We start from the raw sequence: 20,549 nt of genomic DNA on the forward strand, positions 1-20,549 counted from the left end.
CATTCGTTTTTAAAAAACTATCAATAGTCGTTATTCTTGTCGATTTAGGACAGTGTTTTTCGTCCCTCGATATACTGAACACTGCCAGTATATACTACAGACAGGACAAACTTGGTTAAAGAGCAAATTTGTCTAACTGTTTCTTATTTTATGTTCAAGTGTCGTTAAAAATGTGTAGCAGTGCAAGGCGATGAAGGTGAATAGGAAAACTTGCTCAAATCTCAGTCTCCATGTTTGTTCATCACACACACACACACACACACACACACATCTGGTCCTTCCCTCTCCCCTTCTTTGTACACTTTGTAGTGGACGCTTATAGCCCAGATCAGAAAAGATCATCGATGCCCTGGTCCGCGTCTTTTTTGATAAGATTAACCATCCCCTGAGCATCTGTCAGCAGTGGTCTTTCAACTGGTGAGATGACAAGGCACACACCTGAGGCATGATAGGTTGTCCATCATCCCCTCTCACATAGCGGAAGGGCATCTCAGTTCGTTCATGCTCATTTATTAAAATCTCAGGGTAATCGATATACTGGATATTTTCTAAAGGCACTGTTGAATCGTTAGTTTGCCCAATAGTTATGGAGATGTGGGATCTCGCGTCAGTGATTGAACCTTTCTCATGCACAACCATGCGGGTAACACGCACGGCTGTATCAGTCGTCATCTGTTTGGGACCGAGTCGTCTTCCAGCATAACCCTTCTTTCTCAATTCCGAAGTGCGATCTGTAAATCTTGGTTAGTGGCATGCGTGGTGGTATACGTCTCTCTTCCGTCAAATCCGATAAAAACTTGCCTCGCGGAGGATCATCGCCTACAGACGCGAAGGCCCCTAGAAGTTAGCCGGAGTCGAAACTCCTAACGAAAAACCAGAATCCGCACCAAGGATACCCCCGAAAAGGAACACTTCAAAAATTTCTCCATCGGCGGGGCTCAATTCAGCCTGAGCCGCGGGGTCTAACAGGCAGATCTTAGACTTTCGATCCGCAAAAATCTCTTCAATGCTGCGGTGCTCGACTTTTAATCCTTCTGTCGCGGCCAAATCTTCTGGCATCTGCAGGGAGGTGGGCACCGAGCTAAGGAGAAATTGGCTGCCAGCCGCATGCGATTCGCGAGCGATGCAGCCATATTCCAAGGCCGACCAAGTCCCCAATTCAGGGTCCAAATGCTCAACCACAATAGTGACTGGGTTTTTGGAGGGGTTCTGGCCTGTCATTGTGATACAATTTGAAAGACGACTATGTCCAAATGAGAAAGTCTAGCACAGAGCAATGGGGATAATATTATGCCGAGATGGTGGGCCGATCTGAATTCGGGATCAATGACGAAGTGGCCGCTGTTGGAGCAACCGAGAAACTAGGAGAGAACATAAAAAGGCGGTTTACAGATAGATACGGAGACGATTAGAAAGAGGGACAGAGAGACATACACACAGACACACACGCACACAGAGAGGGGAGAGAGAGAACAAGAACAAGAAGAGAGGAAAGGAAAAGAAAAAAAAGAAAAAAAAAAAAAGGAAAAAGAGAGGGAGAGATGGCAAGGGAGAAAAGACACACAAACACTGGTGTATGGTGATAGATTATTCAATTGAATGAGTATGCATTCTCGCAATGAGTTAGATATTGCAATAACTCGTACACCCAAGAATATGTACAGAATATAACTGTGTTTGTATGTAATGTTAGGTCGACATAATTACTATAGTGAATGAACAGCTTCCATAATGCAAGGTAATGTTAGATGGTTATGTTCTTTCTATTGAGTTTACCCAGACGTCAACTGCGGCCCCCTCCTCCGTCCCCGAAATTTTATGGAAAGTCGCTTTAAGACATGATCTACGGCAAATGAATATAGCAGTGGACATAAATTAAGTATGTATATACCATATCCTATCTAGAACCGAGCCACCTTCTTTCAAAAGGGACTGAGTATAGTCTCCACTCAACGATGCCCCAAAGAGCAAAACGCGGCCAAGTTTGGAAACGGACAATACTGGGTTACCATACCATACCATACAGCATCCCACTAGCCCAACCGTCCTCCCATTAACTGCTAATACTACTACTACTACTACTACTACTTCTTACTGACCTTCAGTACTCGATCTATTCTTCAGGTTCTCGCTTTACTGTTTACCGTGCAATCTGCCTCCTTCCAGTTGCCTCTACAATACACCCTGAACTTTGATCATTTATATTTCCCCGTGAGCTCATAAACAAAAACGTGCTACGTATTTCCTCCCGTAGTTCGGTGGGGTTCTCTGACGACACCCGCTCACCTTACCCTCATCCAACCTCCCCACCTGCTAGCTCTCAGTCACACTTACTACTTCACCCGCTACACATCATCTTCATAGACTAGAAAAGGTCCATTCCAGGGAGTTTACACCTCGAGTCAAACAAACTTTCGCAGAACTTTCCCTTGATCTCCCCTCTTCCAATATGAATCCCCACCAACAGAACAAAGTCGATACTGCTGTGAGCCGTCTACCTGTCGCCCCTCTCTCATTTGTCCCAAAAACTGACTGTCATTACGAATACAGTCCTTATCCCCTGAAGAGCAACGCCTATTGCGTCTCTACGGAAAGATGCCCACCAAGAAGGATCTGTTGCAGAACAAACTGAAGGTACGTGGGTTTGACGTCCCTTCGAATTTGCTCACCCCTCGGCTGACGGATTTTCCATGGTAAAGGAGCGGAAGTACTTCGATTCAGGTGACTACGCCCTGAGCAAGGCCGGCAAAGCCTCTGATGTGGGTGTCACCAATATTGGTTCTCAGCACCCCGTTCCCGAAAACATTCCTCATTTGACGGCTACCTCTCCTGGGGCGAATAACCCAGCAGCTGCCAGTAATGGTGGCAGTACCAACTCTCAAGGACAGCAGATTCCTGGCAGCATCAGTGGGCACCCAGGCTCCATTGGTTTTCAAAGCCGCAGCCCGGTGAAAGAAGGGAGCTATCTACAACGCGGAACTAGCGCAGATGAGTCTGAGGGTAATACCACTGCACCTAAAGATGCAAAGGAACCCAGCGTGAGTCCGCCCCCTGCTCGTAGTGGCGTTCCAATCCGGCGATAATGGGTCTTTGGCTCATCCTCTCTTCTTATTCCCCCCCTATTCTTCTGTTTGTTCTTCTTCATCATCATCATCATCATCCGTGTTTGTTTCTGGTTTTTGTTGCTCTTCCCGGTGATGGCCACATAAAAAGAGCATGGCGCTATGGTTTTGTGTTCTATGATGTTGCCACGAAGCTACCCTACCCTCGCCTTACCCACTAAACCTTTTCTTCTGGATTTTTTCCCCTACCTTTCTTATCTTTCTTTGAGAGCGAGGGTGAGGATTGGTACGTGCGAAATGCTGTTTCAAGTTGCTTATGCTTCACTGCTGTGCAAGTTAGAAGGAAAGAGGGTTGGAAGCCAACTGCAGAAATCCAGTATATCTGGTGACTTAAAACTCCCTAACTAAAACAGTTATTCTTACTGGTGTCTTTCTAGTCCTGTTTGAGACTTGCAGCAATGTATTCTTCTTGGGCTGGTTCCCATTAGTCATACTCGCGCAGTTTGCTGTGCATGAGTTGTGTCCTGGCTTCGACATGTGCTGTTATTATTCTCCGTTTATATTTCAGGTCCCCCCTTTTTTTTTTTTGGATGTTCTTCGTGCTCGGGGCTACTCGTTCTCCCCCTTTAAGTTGATCTATATCTGAACATGTCACTGCCGACATCACGCTTAGTGCCTCTGAAAATGCTCCTTTTATTGCGACTGCTCATACTCTAGGTACCCTGCATTCACACCCTCCCTTTTCCCGATATTCTGCGCATGTGCGGCCATGTGTGATTAATTGGTCACTTTTCTCTATAAAAATGATATGTTACCCCCCAATACAAAAGCCCATAGCATTATATCAACCGGACGGGCCAGCCGAGTAGGTGTGGGCGTAATCCCGATTACTGTCTTATTCTTGGTCCGGTGGTGGCAGTAAGACAAACAGTTTATCCACGACCGATGAATAATGAATAAGACCCGTGGATATAGACTTAGTAACTTCTGCAAACCAGCACCTGGCCAATCAATTTATGACATGCCACATGTCAAAACGGTGAAAGGAAGTCATAGCCGTCTCTTACATCAGCAGACCCACCCGCCATTCGGTGTGTTGGTCTGCCTCACCTCAACGCAAATTCCCACTTTAACACAAAATTTGAAGCTATTCAGAGATTTTATCACCACCACCATGCCTGATTCTTAATCTGATATTGAGAAACGAATCTTAGAGACCTGTACAGCTGCTCAAGACCAAAAAAACCAAATATCTCTGCGTTAGCGTGTCAATTTGACGTTCCTTATTATCGACTCAGAGCACGTATTTATAGCCAAGCTACTCGAAATATATATCCTATCTCAATCAAGACTCTTGATAACTTATAAGAAAAGGTACTAATCTATTAGATTTGTTAGTTAAATAATCTATACTATCCTTCTACAGCTGGAATAATTGAGTAGAGTACCAATCAAATACTATAATAAAATACTATTGACAGGCTATCTTGTATAGTTAATAAGAACTGGGTTTATTACTTTATTAAATATCTTTCGGAGAAGTTTAAGCTTCTTCAATAGAGATTAAAAGACAAGAATTATCTAGATACAGAGAATATAGATATTCTTCAATACTGGTACAACTACTTAGAGCTTTTTATTAAGTAGATTTCTTCTAAAAATATATATAACTTTGATAAGACCGGATTCTAACTAAGACAAGGAAAGACTTAAAAAAATTATAACTACTATATCTTTATAAGCTACTAGAGAATATTTATCTAAAGAAATAGATAAGCTAATCTCTACAATAGAGTATATATTAGTAGATAGTTTTATTTTTCCTCTATACTTTATATTCAAAGATATATATTATCTGGAGAAATAGTACAATATAGATATTTCTAATAAATATTAAATAGCTCTATCTCGTAAAGGCTATATTTCAGATAAGAATCAAGATTAGTCTTGACTAGATTCAATATTTCTACTGCTATACAAAGTACTGTATCTCTAAAAAAGAGATTTAAATACTACTTTTTAATAGCTATAAATTCTATCTTACCTATTGTGGTTCTGGGTAGTAACCACCCTATATATATATCACCTAACCGATTGAATCCTTGTTCAGGATTCAATTGTGAGCCTTTTGGTCGAGCGGGTTAGGTGACTCCTTGTTGTGGCTTTCATGTATTCTGCCTAAAGCGGTAGGAAAGGCGGTATGGCGGCCGCTTATCGGCTGCTTAGATAGATCGATGAACAAGACAACTTCCTCTAGAATACTCTCGGGACTTTTAGACACAATATTTAGTAGTCCTAGAGAGGTATATTATCAGTTTTTTATCGATTTTTATCTACTTTTATCTGTTTTTATCTGTTTTCTATTTAATAAGTAATTTAACTAAGACTCTATATAAAGTTACTATTAGTTACTGTCGGAATGAAATTTCCTATTTAGGAAATATTCTAGATTTGCTCTAGAATATTTCCTTATTAGGTAATACTGAATGAAATTGAAAGAATATTTCCTATTTAGGAAATATTCTAGAAAGCTTCTATAGTATTACCTATTTTAGACTAGATTAAAACCTTATTTTCAATCAAGGTCTAGAAGGAATCTATGATTCATAACTTTAAATAATTTCTAATAATTTATTATAAATTATTAGAAATCAAGAATTAGTCAGAATTAGTTATAATAACAAATTCACTAATTCTATATTGATTTGAAATTATTCACCAAAAGCAAGACCTAAAAATTGTCTATAAATAAGGCCTAAAAGTATCTACTAAATAATCTTTTTAATTAAAACAGATTATCAACCAACTATCTGATTATTAGATAGTCAGATTTCCTATTTATTTATTTAATCTCTTCAAGTCTATCTTATCTAGTTATTCAATCTATATTATTATTCTATTTTTATATCCTCTGAAGCTGATCTCTAAGACTATTCCGCTTTAGAATTAGGGAAGCTGACAGTTATAAGCCCGATATAGCTCTATCAAACCTTAATTTAATAATTAATTTAATTATCTATATCAATTTTCTATATCGACTATTTATATCGATTAATTATTTCTATATATATCTATATATAGAAATAAAAACCTTATTATATCATCTGAATTGAAGATACCTATTCAGCTTAGTCAGCCTAGTGACTGGCTTCAATAGAGTCATTATATCAGACTAGTAGCTGAAGCCAAAGGGGTCTAGGACTATATAGACCCTATTTTACCTAGGATATCTGCCCTACCTTACCGCCCTACTAGGCCTAGCTCTAGTAATATTCAGTCTAGAGCTAATACCCTAATCGACTTAGAGCTATTGAATCGAGAGCTCTATAGAGATTCTATTAGGGATTATAAAACTAGAGCAAAGAAATATTAGCTTATTTTAACCGGGATTTTAACCCTATTATTAATAATCACCAATTCAATATCCTATAATAATAGATAGATAACTTTATTGGCTGAATCACCCTATCAGATTCTGAGGATTCTATCTGCTAAGCTAGCTCCTACTAATAAATCTAGAAAACAAGATCTAATTAGAAGATATACTAAGCTTAGGACTCCACCTAATTCAGATTCTATAGAATCTTATATTTCAGTATAGAAAAATCTATATACCGAAGCCCTAGGACTAGATATCCCAGAGGTTCAAAGCTCTGTTCGGCCCTTATTCAATTTTCTAGAATCGATTTCTATTACTTTATCTATATTTTTAGCCCTATAGCAAGACAAATTACTTGAAAAATCTAAAAATAATAAACCTATACCGCCTTTCTTCAAGATAACTAAGTACTTTAGGGACTATACTAGACTGAATTAATCAAATCAGCCTAGGGATCCTAGATCTAAAATAGCCGCAGTAACCCTACAGAGCGAATCTGATTCCAGCCCTATCGATTCTACCAATCAGAATAATTATACAGAGTAAAAGTAAGATTTTAGAAATTCTAGTTCTAGAAATCCCTGCTGCCCCTGCCTATCTGATCTAAATAGAGAATATTATCGATTCAATAAATACCTCTATATCAATAACTCAGTAAGGACTAGTGACTAGTTATCTAACCCAGATATCTTAAATCGATTTAAATCAGCTTGTCAGAATCCTAGATTTAAAAAAGCCTACGATTCAGCTATTAAAAAATTCAGAAAAGCTGATTCAGGACAGAATAACTCAGTAGCCCTAGCTACCTCAGCTAAATAAATTACCCTACTATCTAGATCTCTAGGGTTAAACCCTAAGAATCTATAGGTCTATAATACAGCTTCAGATACCTATATCTACAACAATTTTTAGAAATTTATAGATTTTAGGCCGAAATCTACTAAAATCTATATAGGGAACACCTATACTGAAATTCTAGGATATAGAACTATTTATATAGAGCCTACTATTTCCCTAGAAAGAATAACTGATTTCAAGCTTCTAAACTGTGTCTTTATACCCAATTTCTATTTAAATATAATATCTGCCTTAAAGAGTAGAAAAATTAGCCTTTTCTACAATACTAGGACTTTAAGAATTGAAACCCTAGATAGTAGACCAATATATTAAATTAATAATAAAAAAGATATATTATTAATTAAATAGATCTTATCTAATTAGTTATATAATTCTGAAAGCCCTATTTTATCGACTGAATTATATATAGCTAGGAGCTCTACCGATTCTAGTAATTCTAAGCCTATTTAGATATTTGATTTATCTAGAAAAAATTCCCCTAGATCTAATATAGCTAGATATAAATTACCTATCCCTGATTTTTCTAGAGACCCAGAGACTCCTAAAAGCAGCGATTTACCTAGGGAAAATCCCCCTAGACCTGATATATCTAGGTATAAATTGCCTAGATTCAATTTTCCTAGAGATCCCGAGATTTCTAGGACTTCTGAGAGCCCCGAGACTCCTTAAATTAATAAATCTTAAAATTCTAGAGTAGATATTCTATCTAGAATAAATATAGGGCCTAGATTACCTAGCCCTAACTCAATAAAAAAGACTATAGCTGCTCAGTCAGAAAAGCCTAAAATTTCTTAAATATCGCCTTTTTTATAGCATTTTAGGCTAGGGCACCTAGATAAGAAAGCCCTAGGTTATCTGACTAAATCGAGTCTAAATACTAGGATAGTGAATCCTAAAAAAGATAAATATCGGTTTTATCCTATATATCAGATATCTAATTTAAAAAGGCAGATATCTAGGCAACCTATTAATATAGGGCAAATACTATTTGAAACCCTATATTAGGATCTGATCCATATAAAAAAGAGACTAAAAGATATACAATATATTAGTTATATATATTGTCCCTATTTAAAATTTTATATTGGGCAGGCCTTAAGGTCTAAATCAGAAATTTCTAATTTACTAATTAAATTAGTAAATTATATCAAAAATTTCTATAGTACTAAGCCTAAGAGATTTTATTCTAACAATAATAAAAATCTAGCTGATTTCTATATATTCTATAAAGACCTAGGAATTGAAATAATTACTAGTTCAATAGGGTAACCTGAGCAAAACCCTTATTTAGAAAAGACTAGTGCTCTAATTATTTTAAAAATCTATCTGTTATTAGTAGACTCAGGTATTCCAATCTTCTTGTGGTCTGAGGCCGCCTATTCAGTAATATATATATTAAATCGCTCCCCTACCAAGTCAATTCAGTAGAAATCGCCTCATAAGATTCTATATAGGGATCTAAAAAATAGTCCTAGTTATATAGAATCTAAGCCTAATCTTTCTAATCTAAGAAGATATGGCTGTAGGGCCTATACCCGGATTACTAAGATAGCCCGATTAGATAAGCTTAAACCAAGAGCTCTGATTGGCTATTTAGTAGGGTATATTACCTTGAATATATGGCAAATATAGCTTCCTACTCAGAAAAAGGTTATATCTACAAGAGATTGTATTTTTGATAAATCCCATATTTTTGGCCAGGATTCAGATAGTCATATAGAAAATCTATATGATAAATCAGGACAAGCTCTATCAGAAGCCCTAAATCAGTTAGAACTAGATCAAATTTTAGATCTAGTAGGGCTAGATCCTACCCTATATAACCAATCAGATTTAGATAATCTAAATTTAGATTATCAGAAAATTGATAAAATCGATAAAATCGATTAAATTGATCAAAATAATCAAATTCTAGATAATTAACTATCTATACTACCTACTAGGGAGCTTTTACCTAGCTCTAGGGCGCCTACGAGGCTACTATCTAGACCCCCTATACCAATAGTTCTAATCGATAATAGAAATTTCAATGAGATAGATTTCTATAGGTCAGAACCTATCGATCTAAGCCTAAAAAGGGCTAGATCTGAGTCACCTGATGATCCGAACCCTAGACCTCAGTAGATTTCTAGGAATTTTTCCATAAAAAAGGATAATTTTAGATTATTTTTATATATCTTTTTATTAGAAATTAGGGGAAATTCAGACAGAAGCCCTAATAAAAGACTTTTAAAAAATAATTTATCTCCTGAATCTTCTAATTGATCTGAAATACTTAAATCTGAATTCAGACCTGAATGGCTATTGGCTACAGAAAAGGAATATAGACAGCTAATTCAGATAAAAACCTGGACTCCTATTTTAATTAAAAAAATCGATAAAAATCGATTTAAAATATTACCACTAAAATAGGTATTTAAATATAAATACAATTCTAGTAACTTCCTAATAGGATTTAAAGCCAGGATCTGTATCAGAGATAATCTATAAGCCCCTGATTGGCTAGAAACTAGGGCTCTGACCCTAGCTTCCAGAATATTTAGGACTATTCTAGCCCTAATTACTGCTTTCGACCTAGAAACTATTTAATTAGATACAGTAAATGCCTTTTTAAATAGCTTTCTAGATAAAATTATCTATATTTTCTAGTTACCTGGATATAGGCCTAAATATATAGTTCTAAAATTGAATAGAGCTCTATATAGCCTAAGGCGAGCACCATTTCTATGGCAGAAAGATATAGGGAAAACCCTAGAATCCCTAGAGCTTAAACCTATACCTGAAGACCCCTGCATATATATAAATAACTATCTGATTCTAATAATATATATAGATAATATAATCATTGCATATCATCATAAAAATCAGAAAAAGGTAATCGACTTTAAAAACCGATTACTAAGCACTTATCAGATAAAAGATCTAGGTCAGATAACTAGATTTATCAATATAAGGATTATTAGGGATCGCCCTAACAAAAAGCTCTGGATTTCTCAGGTAGATTATATTAATAAAATTGCTCACCGATTTTATCTGACCAACCAGAAAACGTCTCGAATTCCTCTACCGGCAGAAAAATCGAGCTTACCTGATTATCAGGCCTTATCACAATATATTCATGAATATCAGCAAAAAATCGGCTTAATTTTATATGTATCTATTATATCTAGGCCTGATATTGCAAAGGGCTACCAAATCCTTTCAGAAAACCTATTAAATCCTAGCCCTAGATATATAACCGCTGCAAACTATATAATTTCATATCTATATAGAACCCGATATCTATCTATAGAATACTCAGGGCCTAGCCCTAGCTCTATAGATTTTAATCAATTAAATTAAACTAGGACACTGAATCCTAGTCCTATTTTTTCAATGGCTAGTGACGCTGCTTTTGCAGATCATTCAGATAAAAAGAGCTCTGAAGGATATATCTGCAAGCTATATAGTGGTCCTATAGATTGGTCAGCTAGGAAACAGAAAACAGTCATCTTATCAACTACTGAAGCTGAATTACTAGCACTAACTAGCGCTAGTAGACAATTCCTATAGTGGAAACACCTATTTAAGGCTTTAAGCTTCAATCCTGATCAAAAGCTCTATATAGAATATGATAATAAGCAGACTATTCAGCTGCTTACAGATGACTATTCTGTATATAGATCTAAGCTGAAATATATTGATATTCAAAATCTTTGGCTTAGACAGGAAATTAGAGCTAAAAATATTGATATTATATAGAAACCGACTAATCAGATATCTGCAGATAGTTTAACTAAAAATCTGTCTAATTAAAAATATCAGATTTTTCTAAACTATCTAAATATAACAGATATATCTAATCGATTTAATAAAACCGATTCAACCGATTCAAACTAGGACATCAAATTGGATAAGTCCTATTTTATCTATCTCTCGATATCGATTTCTAGGGCCTAAATTGAATTAGCCCTATTTCAATCTATTCAATTTTTTAGTGATTTTTAATCGATCTTTTTACTGATTTCAAATCAACTTATCTATCGATTTTTTAATATGACCTACCTACTGATTTCTATTCAGATTTAATATCTACTTTTAGATATTTAAATCTGGGGGGGTATATCGGAATGAAATTTCTTATTTAGAAAATATTCTAGATTTACTCTAGAATATTTTCTTATTAGATAATACTAAATAAAATTGAAAGAATATTTCCTACTTAGGAAATATTCTAGAAAGCTTCTATAGTATTACCTATTTTAGACTAGATTGAAACCTTATTTTCAATCAAGATCTAGAAGAAATCTATGATTCATAACTTTGAATGATTTCTAATAATTTATTATAAATCATTAGAAATCAAGAATTAGTCAGAATTAGTCATAATGACAAATTCACTAATTCTATATTGATTTGAAATCATTCACCAAAAGCAAGGCCTAAAAATTGTCTATAAATAAGGCCTAAAAGCATCTACTAAATGATCTTTTTGATTCAAGCAGATCATCAACCAACTATCTGATTATCAGATAGTCAGATTTCCTATTCATTCTTTTGATCTCTTCAAGTCTATTCTATCTTATCTAGTTATTCAATCTATATTATTATTCTATTTCTATATCCTCTAAAGCCAGCCCTAAGACTATTCTGCTCTAGGATTAGGGCAGCTGACAAAAACTATTATACTTAGAGAGCAACTGAAGAAAGTAAACACTAAACAGTTTAAGAGCTGGGATATAGAGATCACTAAGCTTAAATAATATTTGGAAATAGCCGACACTGAGATACTTACTAAACAGCAGAGAATTGACTCTTTAGAGGAATATTTCACTGAGCAAGGACTTTTTTGAGATATTCGATACTTAGTAATTATAGTATTGAATCTGTCTTTGCTTTGCAATACCTTACTCTATACTGTTTAACTTATCTAAATTGTTTTCTAACAGGTTTTTTCTTTGTGTTTCTCTTTTGTATATTTATTCTTTATATTCTTTATTTGAAATATATTTTATTGTCTACTAAATTACTCTAAGGGCTTGTTACTTAGTTGATTAAGCTGTAAGAACACAGTCTTAAGAAATTTGGGAAATTGTTATAGCTTTTATATATTCTGCCGAAAGCGGTATGAAAGGCGGTATGGCGGCCGCTTATCGGCTGCTTAGATAGATGAATGAACAAAACAACTTCCTCTACAATACTCTCGGTGCTTTTAGGCACAACATAAATGATCTTTTTGATTTAAGCAGATTATCAACTAACTATCTGATTATTAGATAGTCAGATTTCCTATTTATTCTTTTGATCTCTTTAAGTCTATTATATCTTACTTAGTTATTTAATCTATACTATTCTATTTTTATATCCTCTAAAGCCAGCCCTAAGACTATTCCGCTTTAGGATTAGGGCAGCTGACAGAAAAAGAGTCCAATATAATAGGCCATTAACTGTATATAATATAAAACGCCGTATTGTTGATTGTACAGAGGTAGAAAGAGTCAAAGACTACAGGATCTCAGACAGATTAAGAAAACAGAAACTTTAGGATATAATAAACTACTATAACAGGGAGATATAGGGGATCTGCCTAGTACAGAGACTCGCCAGGTGGATAAGGAGGACCCTAAACTACCTTATTGGATAGATACTTAAGGTGATATTGTATAGGAGCTTGAATAGCTTCAAATTTTGTGTTGAAGTGGGAATTTGCGTTGAGGTGAGGCAGACCAACACGCCGAATGGCGGGTGGGTCTGCTGATGTAAGAGACGGCTACCTAATGAAAGGGTCTGGTGGGTGTACACAGCCCACACGAGCTCGAGGCACAACTCACGCGAGTTGACCCCTTTACACGTGACTGCCAAGGCTATTAATAAGCAGAAAACAACTTGCATGACCTTATAAATTACTGTAAGTTAAAAGGTATTGTAATAAAATTCTAATCTGCCTTTATTATTATTATTTAATTTACAAAATCTATTCTATATATTAAGTACTTCGAAACTACTTAATATATAGAATAGATTTTGTAGATTATTGAAAGAGATTATGCAATTTGAAATTTTGGTATTGTATAATTTGAGAATCACATGATCTAAACCTTATTACTAAGAATTTTCGGCTTGCATCGCCTACAGAACGACCTCAACTCCTGCAACCGTCTGGTGGGGCTCTATGGAAAGGACGATGACAAAGCCACCACTTTGACCTTAGATTACCTCAGCGAGCTCCTCTGCTGCATAAGTTAAGCATAAAATACTTATAAATCTATGTAGACCCATTACACAGTTTCATTGCAGAGGGCCTGAGAATCGGCGGTCACGTTTTTGCGTATATACCTGTAAGGGAAGAGGCTTGCCCTCGTGGGTGCTGAGTAAGCATCCCGCGAGCGGACCTGTTAACAAGGGTCTGTGACAGCTGAGATAAACCTTAGACAAAAATCAAATTTGACTATCCACATAAAACAGCATTGTACATAAATAGAGGACCATTTGCATAGTGATGCAATTCCTAGATTGATAACATGGGTTCCATCGTTAGTAGCGAAGGGAAGAAAAAGAGCCTTTTTGAGAGGGAGAAAGGGAGACAGAGGAATGTGGGTGGGGGATCACTGAAGCAATGGAAGACGAGAGGGTATATCAGCAAAACCAACATGCCAGAAAATGAGCATAGACAAAAGAAAAGGGCAAGGGAAGAACAGCAAATCATCTGAACGTGAGACAGGCCAAGTCGAAATATAGCTAATGCCAAGAAAAGAAATGAGGAGGGTCGCTAGTTCAGGTAGAAAACGCACATGGACAAGACGAGGCAGATTTGATTCTGTTGTGACGGACATCTTCTAGTGTAAAAATTTTCCAGATTTATCGAAGCATATATGCTTGCAAACTATGGCTCCGCGGGTATATACACATTCTCGTCTTGCGGTTGATTTGTGAAGGGTAGTACTGACACCTGTAGGGCATCACGACCGTCAGAACGCACAGGTATCGTCGTCAGGCATTCCAACAGGGCTCAGATGTGAGAGAATATTGGTGATGAACCGTATATTCAGGTTCCCCTGATGAAGCAAGAGTTTCGGACTGTGGCAATGGCGTACCGACCGGACGCGAACGTAAAAGTGCGGGTCCGTCTCTGATTTGGTCTGACAATATCCAAGAGTTACGCCACACCATGACCCTGCCATTTCCTTCAATAGGCATCCAGCCGACGGTCTGTGCTCAAAAGAAACTCTTGATATTAGCCCGGCTTCAGGAAGTATATTGACGAGATAAGTCCCCTGCACCGACGCGTCGAAGCCAGGTTGCACTGTCTCGCGTGTGAAATGGACATAATGCCACCAAATGGTCCAATACTGTTCTCAGTCGGTCTTCCAATGGCTAGCTAATCCCGAATCCAAATCATCGTTTTCGCCAAGCCATAGCTCCACGGCGTACAAAGCCATAGTGCAGGCTAAGTTGACCCATCGCCAAAGATTGCCGCCGCTGCCCCTTTGGCTGCTCCACCACTCTCCATTACCGCCCATCGCCTGAGAAGTAGAGGCGAAATGTTGCATCAAGAGACTGGTATAAACCGCAATCAATATTGATGGAGAAAAGTAGCTGAGGAAACCCAGGAACTGGCCAGCGGCATCGGAGTCATCCAAAGAGGCTTCCTGTGAGAGAGCGCGTGCACCTGATTCACGGACAGCAGGGATGATCCGAGTGGATGCATACAGCACACAGATACGGTATGCGAGTGAGATCAGGACAGAGGGAGTGACGGCGCTAAATACCGCAGAAATCACATTGAAGGCTGCATGGATAATGGAGGGCAAAAGAGACAGGGCGTGCAGCAAAGTGGTGTAGGAGGCCATGAAGATCGGCGGTAGTGGGGGGAAGTCCCCAGCTTGCGCTGGCGAGGGAACCTGTTCAACAGGATAAGAAGGTTGGTAATCTGTGAATATCTGATAGATGCACAGTACGATATATGCGAACAGCAGAGAGCTCTCCACTGGATTCCCACGGCCACTGCCAATTCCCCACGCGCACAATATCACCGCACATGTGATCGACACCCCGATTAAGGCAGCATCTACATTAGAAATCCCAGGGAACTGTAAAACGCGCCAGAGAAAGTATACTGCGCTCGAGATGGCGGACCCGGAGAACACCAGGAGGCCGATCTGCCAGATCTTTAGTCATGGTCTCATGCAACAACAGAACGAGGTAAAACGACGAAGACATATGAGTGAGTGGAAGTAAAGACAGATACGTACCATCCAGCTATCACTGCGACCACCTCGGTTGACAAGCCAGCGAGTGATCTGTCCTGCTGCTTGTATCACCAACAAGCTGCAAAACCCTTCCACAAGCTGGAAGACCGGCGTCGACCATCGCAAGAGTTTGTCCCAATTTCCTATAGTTACCGACTCCACCAACCCACCAGGTCCAAACAGCCATTCTTGAACAGACGTGTTTTGCGCTCGCTTCCCGGTAAAAGTCTGTTCCGCCCATCCTGTTGTGTTATCTGCATCGATCGAAAAGCGGTTCAGCGACCAAATCAACAAGACCGGAATTATGATCCATTGAGTTGATCGAATAATGGTGATCAAAGAGGCACGCAGCCATGAGCGTTCGGGTGTGGTGAGTTTCAGGAGGGAAAACAGGAAATAAAAGATGGCTAGAGATAGAGAAAAGGCCAGACCGCATGTCTTTCCACCTACATCGAAGGCTAGAGGGATGGAAGAAACGGTCACGGACAGGAAAAAGGTGGACGAGAGAACCCGGAAGAGCCACATCGGACGGTGGGGATCAGACACGAGGGTAAAGTTATACACAGGAGGAGGGGGGGAGGGGGAGTTAATAAAAGTTGCCGTCGAGAGTTGGATGATAATGGAATAAACTGACGCGATGTAAGTTTGAGCGGAGAAACTCTCCCAAGAATGATGCGAACGTTGAAGAACGAAGCAACCCAGTGACAAAAGAAAATAAAATTAAAAATAAAATTAAAAAAATAAAATAAAATAAGAAAAATAATAAATATAGAAATAAAGAAAACGAAGAGAGGGAAAATAAAGCCCCTTACTAGATACGCATGAATCAATCTTAAAGAGAATGAGAGTGATGTTCCTCTTCTCTTTCCTCTACAGTTTTCGGGGGTATTATCATTATTACTATTAATAATATTATTATTCCTATTCCCGTGAAGTAAGTGTCCCCTTTGCTCTGGTGGACGTTTATCTCGCTTTCTTTCCTTCCAGGCGGGACAGAATATGATGATGGTTTTCACGTGGCAGTTGTAACCAAAAAAAAAAAAAAAAAAAAAGGAACGAGTATCAAATTTAGTTGGGTACGACGTACAGTACCTACTACCTTTACATATAGTACTTACCACCTACAACTGTACATTCTTTTCCCAAGGCGGTGAAGATACCATTAGCTACAGTACTCCGCACGTACTACGTACCAGCAAAGACAAGGAGCCCCCAGCAGATAATATCATGATGTACTCAAGATGTCGAGACTTTAGACTTTACAGTTAGAAGTACTGCGAACATTTTTCTTTTTCTTCCTTTCCCTTCTCTCTCTCTTTCCCCTCTCTTTTCTTTCTTTTCTTTCTTTTCTTTCTTTTTCTATACAAGATATATCCCACCCAACCTGATCAAGCAAAATTTGCCAGGGCATACTAAGTACATACTCAGATCGTACTGTTCTTCATCTTGTCATGGCGCAAATTCTCTGTCATAATCACACAGTGCCTCCGTCCTTAGTAAAATTTATAGTACTAGTTCTTGAATTTATCATTTAGCTCGCCAGGGTCGGATCAGCTGGTGAATCATCATTTATCTACAGAGTATGTACTATGGAGTAGTAGTCGAGCCCGGAGCCTCGGGCCGTGGAATTTCATTACTGGTTTAGGAATAGTGTTGCTTTGACACTGGCTCTCACATGCATTTAGAAAGCCCTCCGATGGAAGCCCTAACTGACCATATTCGTATCAGAGAATCTTCCGTGGTCTAGTCTCGAATAGGTACAGTACAGTACATTACTAAGTAGTACCATCCATACGGGTAACTAACCATCAGCTTCTCTTCTTGAATCTGTGCACTTACACGAAATTGTTGGATGCTGCGATTTCGACAACTATTCAGAATGGCCGACGAGACTATCGCAAAGAAAATCAAGACCTCTTCTCCCTTGATTGGGACTCATAGGTACTCACTCAACTGCCGCTTGAACTTCACCCTCCAATGACAGGCCCCTCATTACTGATATACACCTCTCAGCGGCCATTTTCATGCCGACGAGGCCCTCGCGGTCTATCTTCTCCGACAGCTCCCTACCTATTCTGCATCTCCCCTCATCCGTACTAGAGATCCGGCGCAGCTAGCAACCTGCCACACCGTCGTCGACGTGGGTGGAGAATATGATCCCGCGAACAACCGTTATGATCACCACCAGCGTAGCTTTTCCACGACCTTCCCTAGCCATACTACCAAATTGTCCTCGGCGGGCTTAGTATACATGCATTTCGGTCGAGCTATCATTGCTGAACACACGTCATTGCCGGTGGATCACCACGACGTCAACTTACTGTACGAAAAACTGTACACAGATTTCATCGAAGCTATTGATGCCAATGACAATGGCATTTCAGCCTACGACCCCGCTGAATTATCTGCTGCTAATCTCGAGAAGCGCTTCAAGGATGGTGCCATCACCATCACATCGGTGGTGGGCGACATGAACAACCCTGATCCGACCTGCCCGCCCGGGGAACCTCAGGATGAGGACAGTCTCTTTGGTCGAGCAAGCACCTTTATTGGAAACGTTTTCACTCGCAAACTGCACCACGCCAGTACATCCTGGCTACCTGCACGCACTACTGTGGGAAATTCCTACCGTTCCCGCCGTGACGTTCATCCTTCTGGTCGTATTATTATTCTCCCTCAGGGTGGTGTGCCATGGAAAGAGCACTTGTATAACTTCGAAAAGGAAGCGTCGGAATTCGATAAGACCAAGTCCGAAGAGGAGGTCTATTACGTTCTATACCCTGAGAGTGCTACTGAGGGATCTAAATGGCGCGTGCAGTGCGTGTCAGTGAATGAAACTAGCTTTGTGTCCAGGAAACCTCTGCCAGAGACCTGGCGTGGAGTTCGTGATGCAGATCTCGACGGCGTTATGGCTGTAGAAGCCGAGAAAACCGGCAAGCCCAAGATTCCCGAGGGTGCAGTTTTCGTCCATGCCAGCGGTTTCATCGGCGGCCACAAGACCAAGGAAGGAGCATTTGCCATGGCGGTCCGTGGCTTGGAGCAATAGTTTCCCTGTTGTTTCACCTTCTCTGAGTGCTAACGGTAGTACGGGAGATGACTTATAGCACGCTTCGATCCATCATTATACTACGATGCAGTTGACAGGCTCTATGACGGGTGATTTCTAAAAGTCTATCGGTTGGGTTAAGAAATTATATAATCTCAATTAGACAGCGCGGAAAAAAGTGTGTGTGTGTGTGTGTGTGTGTGTGTGTGTGTGTGTGTGTGTGTGTAGAATACCGCAAACCACTGTAAATTTTAACACTGTCAGCACGTTCCTACTCGACAAAAAGTCAATATCTATGGTTGGGTTACCTCATCCGAAACAGCAACATACACCACTAACATTTGGCATCTCACATTTCCTGGTTTTTAGATTCACCTTAGCTCCTGTCCTCCAAGTTGCCACTCAACTTTACTGATCCCCCCATTACCCATAAGCCAGAGTGTCTTGAGTTCGGGGCCAGTCCAGGCAAAGTTTTGAATGGTATAGTTTGTCTGGATAGTTAAAAGAAGTTGGCCAGAGGGGTCAAGTACATCAACACCTCGTCCGACGCCTGCCACAATGTATCCGTTGGCTGCTACCTTCAAGCCGTCCGGGACGAATCCAGAGGCTATATAGATAGGTCGCTTGTTGTAAGCACTGGTACCATCTTCGCTTACGTCAAAGGCATAAACAGTCCTACGTTGACCAGGGATGCCTGCGTCAGTATCTTTGCTTTTTGACAGAACTGGCCATATTCCTTACCTGCGCTGGGTGGCATTGAATATACTGCCAGGATGTCCATATTGCGGATCGACTGGCGCGCTCACAGCGGCACTGTCGGTGATATAGACGACTGAGCCTCCCGGGCTAAATGCAATGCCATTTGGCTGGCCAATAGAGTCATCAACCACGAAAACCGCGCCCGACGAGGCATTGTACCTGTAACTGGCACTTGGAAGCTGGGGGGGAGTGTCGGTGAGAGCATTGAACCACGAATACTCTGTTCAGCGGGTTAGCTGACAGTTTAATATCGAAATAAACATAGAGGGTGGCTAACGAGGATCTGTGAACCAAATGTCCCCTGTCTTTGGATGCACCGCCAGGTCGTCAATGGTATTGAAATAATATCCGAAGTAATTGTTTAACAGGGTGACCGACTTATTGGTTTCCGGGTCCAGTGTCCTCAAAGAGATGCGCTGTTCACTACCTCCGATTGATCGGTTACCGCCGGACGCTCCCCAGATGATTTTGCCATCATGGAATGTACCTCCGTTGGGCGCATAGACAGGAGGGTCGGAGAGGTACTCGGACAGTGTAGGTGGGTCTTCATTCAAATCCACGATGAGCTGGGGGAGATAGCCAGGAGGGGGAGCCAGCTGAGATAGGTAGAGTTTATTCTGCGATGCGATGTACACAGGAGCCTCATGGACAGCTTCGGAGACGGCGAACATGAACTCATAACTTGGATTGTCACCCAGGATCTCTAGACCTCTTTCTTTATCATATACCAGAAACTTGGCCGACTTGACATCCTTCAGTAAAGTACCATTGGCGACTATGGTGTCACCAAATGTAGATACGTCATCCATAGTAGAGACGTTTCGAAAGAAATGATATCTGGTCAACCTTGAGAATTGTCCCTGCTCGAGTAAACTTTGCAATAGACTTACGGCAACACATTCGCATATTGATTGATGCATACCACTGAAGGGCCGCAAGCCTCTGCAATGGGGGGCATCACTCCAGTCTGAGCGTGAGTGAGCTCAGATAATACAAGACCCAGAAACTGCAACCACGCCATGGCCGGAGAAATACACGAGGATTAAGGAATCAAATATATAGGAACAAAGGTGGATTGTAAAGAACAAAAGGAGGAGTCGGTTCAAGAGACAATCCGAGCCGACCGTGGCATCTGGTTTTCTATATATACTCTTCTTGCAAAGAAATCATGGACAAATTCACATACACACGCATGTAAACACACATTTTCATCTAAA

General features: G+C 39.6%; 5 protein-coding genes across 5 annotated transcripts; 2 read left to right on the top strand and 3 right to left on the bottom strand.

Annotated features, from left to right (window-relative positions):
• Positions 1-170: 170 nt before the first annotated feature.
• Positions 171-1,500, bottom strand: BDV27DRAFT_124964 (SAM-dependent methyltransferase). The gene is made up of 5 exons (XM_032066224.1): positions 888-1,500; positions 802-819; positions 621-731; positions 439-557; positions 171-385 (listed from the first exon to the last, which is right to left on the bottom strand). The coding sequence occupies exons 1-5, from the start codon at positions 1,219-1,221 to the stop codon at positions 329-331; spliced, it is 639 nt and encodes a 212-aa protein (XP_031929762.1). The 5' UTR covers positions 1,222-1,500; the 3' UTR covers positions 171-328.
• An 836-nt stretch (positions 1,501-2,336) lies between these two features.
• On the top strand, positions 2,337-3,315 carry BDV27DRAFT_87633 (endosulfine family protein). The gene is made up of 3 exons (XM_032077844.1): positions 2,337-2,485; positions 2,551-2,634; positions 2,700-3,315. Exons 1-3 carry the CDS (start codon positions 2,450-2,452, stop codon positions 3,081-3,083), a joined length of 504 nt encoding a protein of 167 aa, XP_031929763.1. The 5' UTR covers positions 2,337-2,449; the 3' UTR covers positions 3,084-3,315.
• An 11,318-nt stretch (positions 3,316-14,633) lies between these two features.
• Positions 14,634-16,052, bottom strand: BDV27DRAFT_155695 (ICE2 family protein; the record flags this gene model as incomplete). The annotated part of the gene is made up of 2 exons (XM_032072190.1): positions 14,634-15,437; positions 15,531-16,052. The coding sequence occupies 2 exons, from the start codon at positions 16,050-16,052 to the stop codon at positions 14,634-14,636; spliced, it is 1,326 nt and encodes a 441-aa protein (XP_031929764.1).
• Positions 16,053-17,370: 1,318 nt separating this feature from the next.
• Positions 17,371-19,304, top strand: BDV27DRAFT_87662 (MYG1 family protein). Its single transcript, XM_032077845.1, has 2 exons — positions 17,371-17,468; positions 17,541-19,304. The coding sequence occupies exons 1-2, from the start codon at positions 17,380-17,382 to the stop codon at positions 18,571-18,573; spliced, it is 1,122 nt and encodes a 373-aa protein (XP_031929765.1). The 5' UTR covers positions 17,371-17,379; the 3' UTR covers positions 18,574-19,304.
• Positions 18,734-20,446, bottom strand: BDV27DRAFT_87678 (SMP-30/gluconolactonase/LRE family protein). Its single transcript, XM_032077847.1, has 5 exons — positions 20,223-20,446; positions 19,610-20,169; positions 19,315-19,552; positions 18,922-19,248; positions 18,734-18,871 (listed from the first exon to the last, which is right to left on the bottom strand). The coding sequence occupies exons 1-4, from the start codon at positions 20,351-20,353 to the stop codon at positions 18,945-18,947; spliced, it is 1,233 nt and encodes a 410-aa protein (XP_031929766.1). The 5' UTR covers positions 20,354-20,446; the 3' UTR covers positions 18,734-18,871; positions 18,922-18,944.
• Between the last annotated feature and the right edge of the window lie 103 nt (positions 20,447-20,549).

This window comes from Aspergillus caelatus (assembly GCF_009193585.1).
Source record: "Aspergillus caelatus strain CBS 763.97 unplaced genomic scaffold BDV27scaffold_47, whole genome shotgun sequence".
Lineage (NCBI taxonomy): Eukaryota > Fungi > Ascomycota > Eurotiomycetes > Eurotiales > Aspergillaceae > Aspergillus > Aspergillus caelatus.

Coding starts and splice junctions, on each gene's coding strand:
- BDV27DRAFT_87662 (XM_032077845.1), top strand. CDS start 17,380: ATGCTGCGATTTCGACAACTATTCAGAATGGCCGACGAGACTATCGCA. Junction 17,469..17,540: donor CCCTTGATTGGGACTCATAG/GTACTCACTCAA, acceptor TACACCTCTCAG/CGGCCATTTTCATGCCGACG.
- BDV27DRAFT_87678 (XM_032077847.1), bottom strand. CDS start 20,353: ATGGCGTGGTTGCAGTTTCTGGGTCTTGTATTATCTGAGCTCACTCAC. Junction 20,170..20,222: donor CAATATGCGAATGTGTTGCC/GTAAGTCTATTG, acceptor AAGGTTGACCAG/ATATCATTTCTTTCGAAACG. Junction 19,553..19,609: donor CATTTGGTTCACAGATCCTC/GTTAGCCACCCT, acceptor CCCGCTGAACAG/AGTATTCGTGGTTCAATGCT.
- BDV27DRAFT_87633 (XM_032077844.1), top strand. CDS start 2,450: ATGAATCCCCACCAACAGAACAAAGTCGATACTGCT. Junction 2,486..2,550: donor AGAACAAAGTCGATACTGCT/GTGAGCCGTCTA, acceptor TTACGAATACAG/TCCTTATCCCCTGAAGAGCA. Junction 2,635..2,699: donor TGTTGCAGAACAAACTGAAG/GTACGTGGGTTT, acceptor TCCATGGTAAAG/GAGCGGAAGTACTTCGATTC.
- BDV27DRAFT_124964 (XM_032066224.1), bottom strand. CDS start 1,221: ATGACAGGCCAGAACCCCTCCAAAAACCCAGTCACTATTGTGGTTGAG. Junction 558..620: donor CATGGTTGTGCATGAGAAAG/GTTCAATCACTG, acceptor ACGATTCAACAG/TGCCTTTAGAAAATATCCAG. Junction 386..438: donor GACAACCTATCATGCCTCAG/GTGTGTGCCTTG, acceptor ACAGATGCTCAG/GGGATGGTTAATCTTATCAA.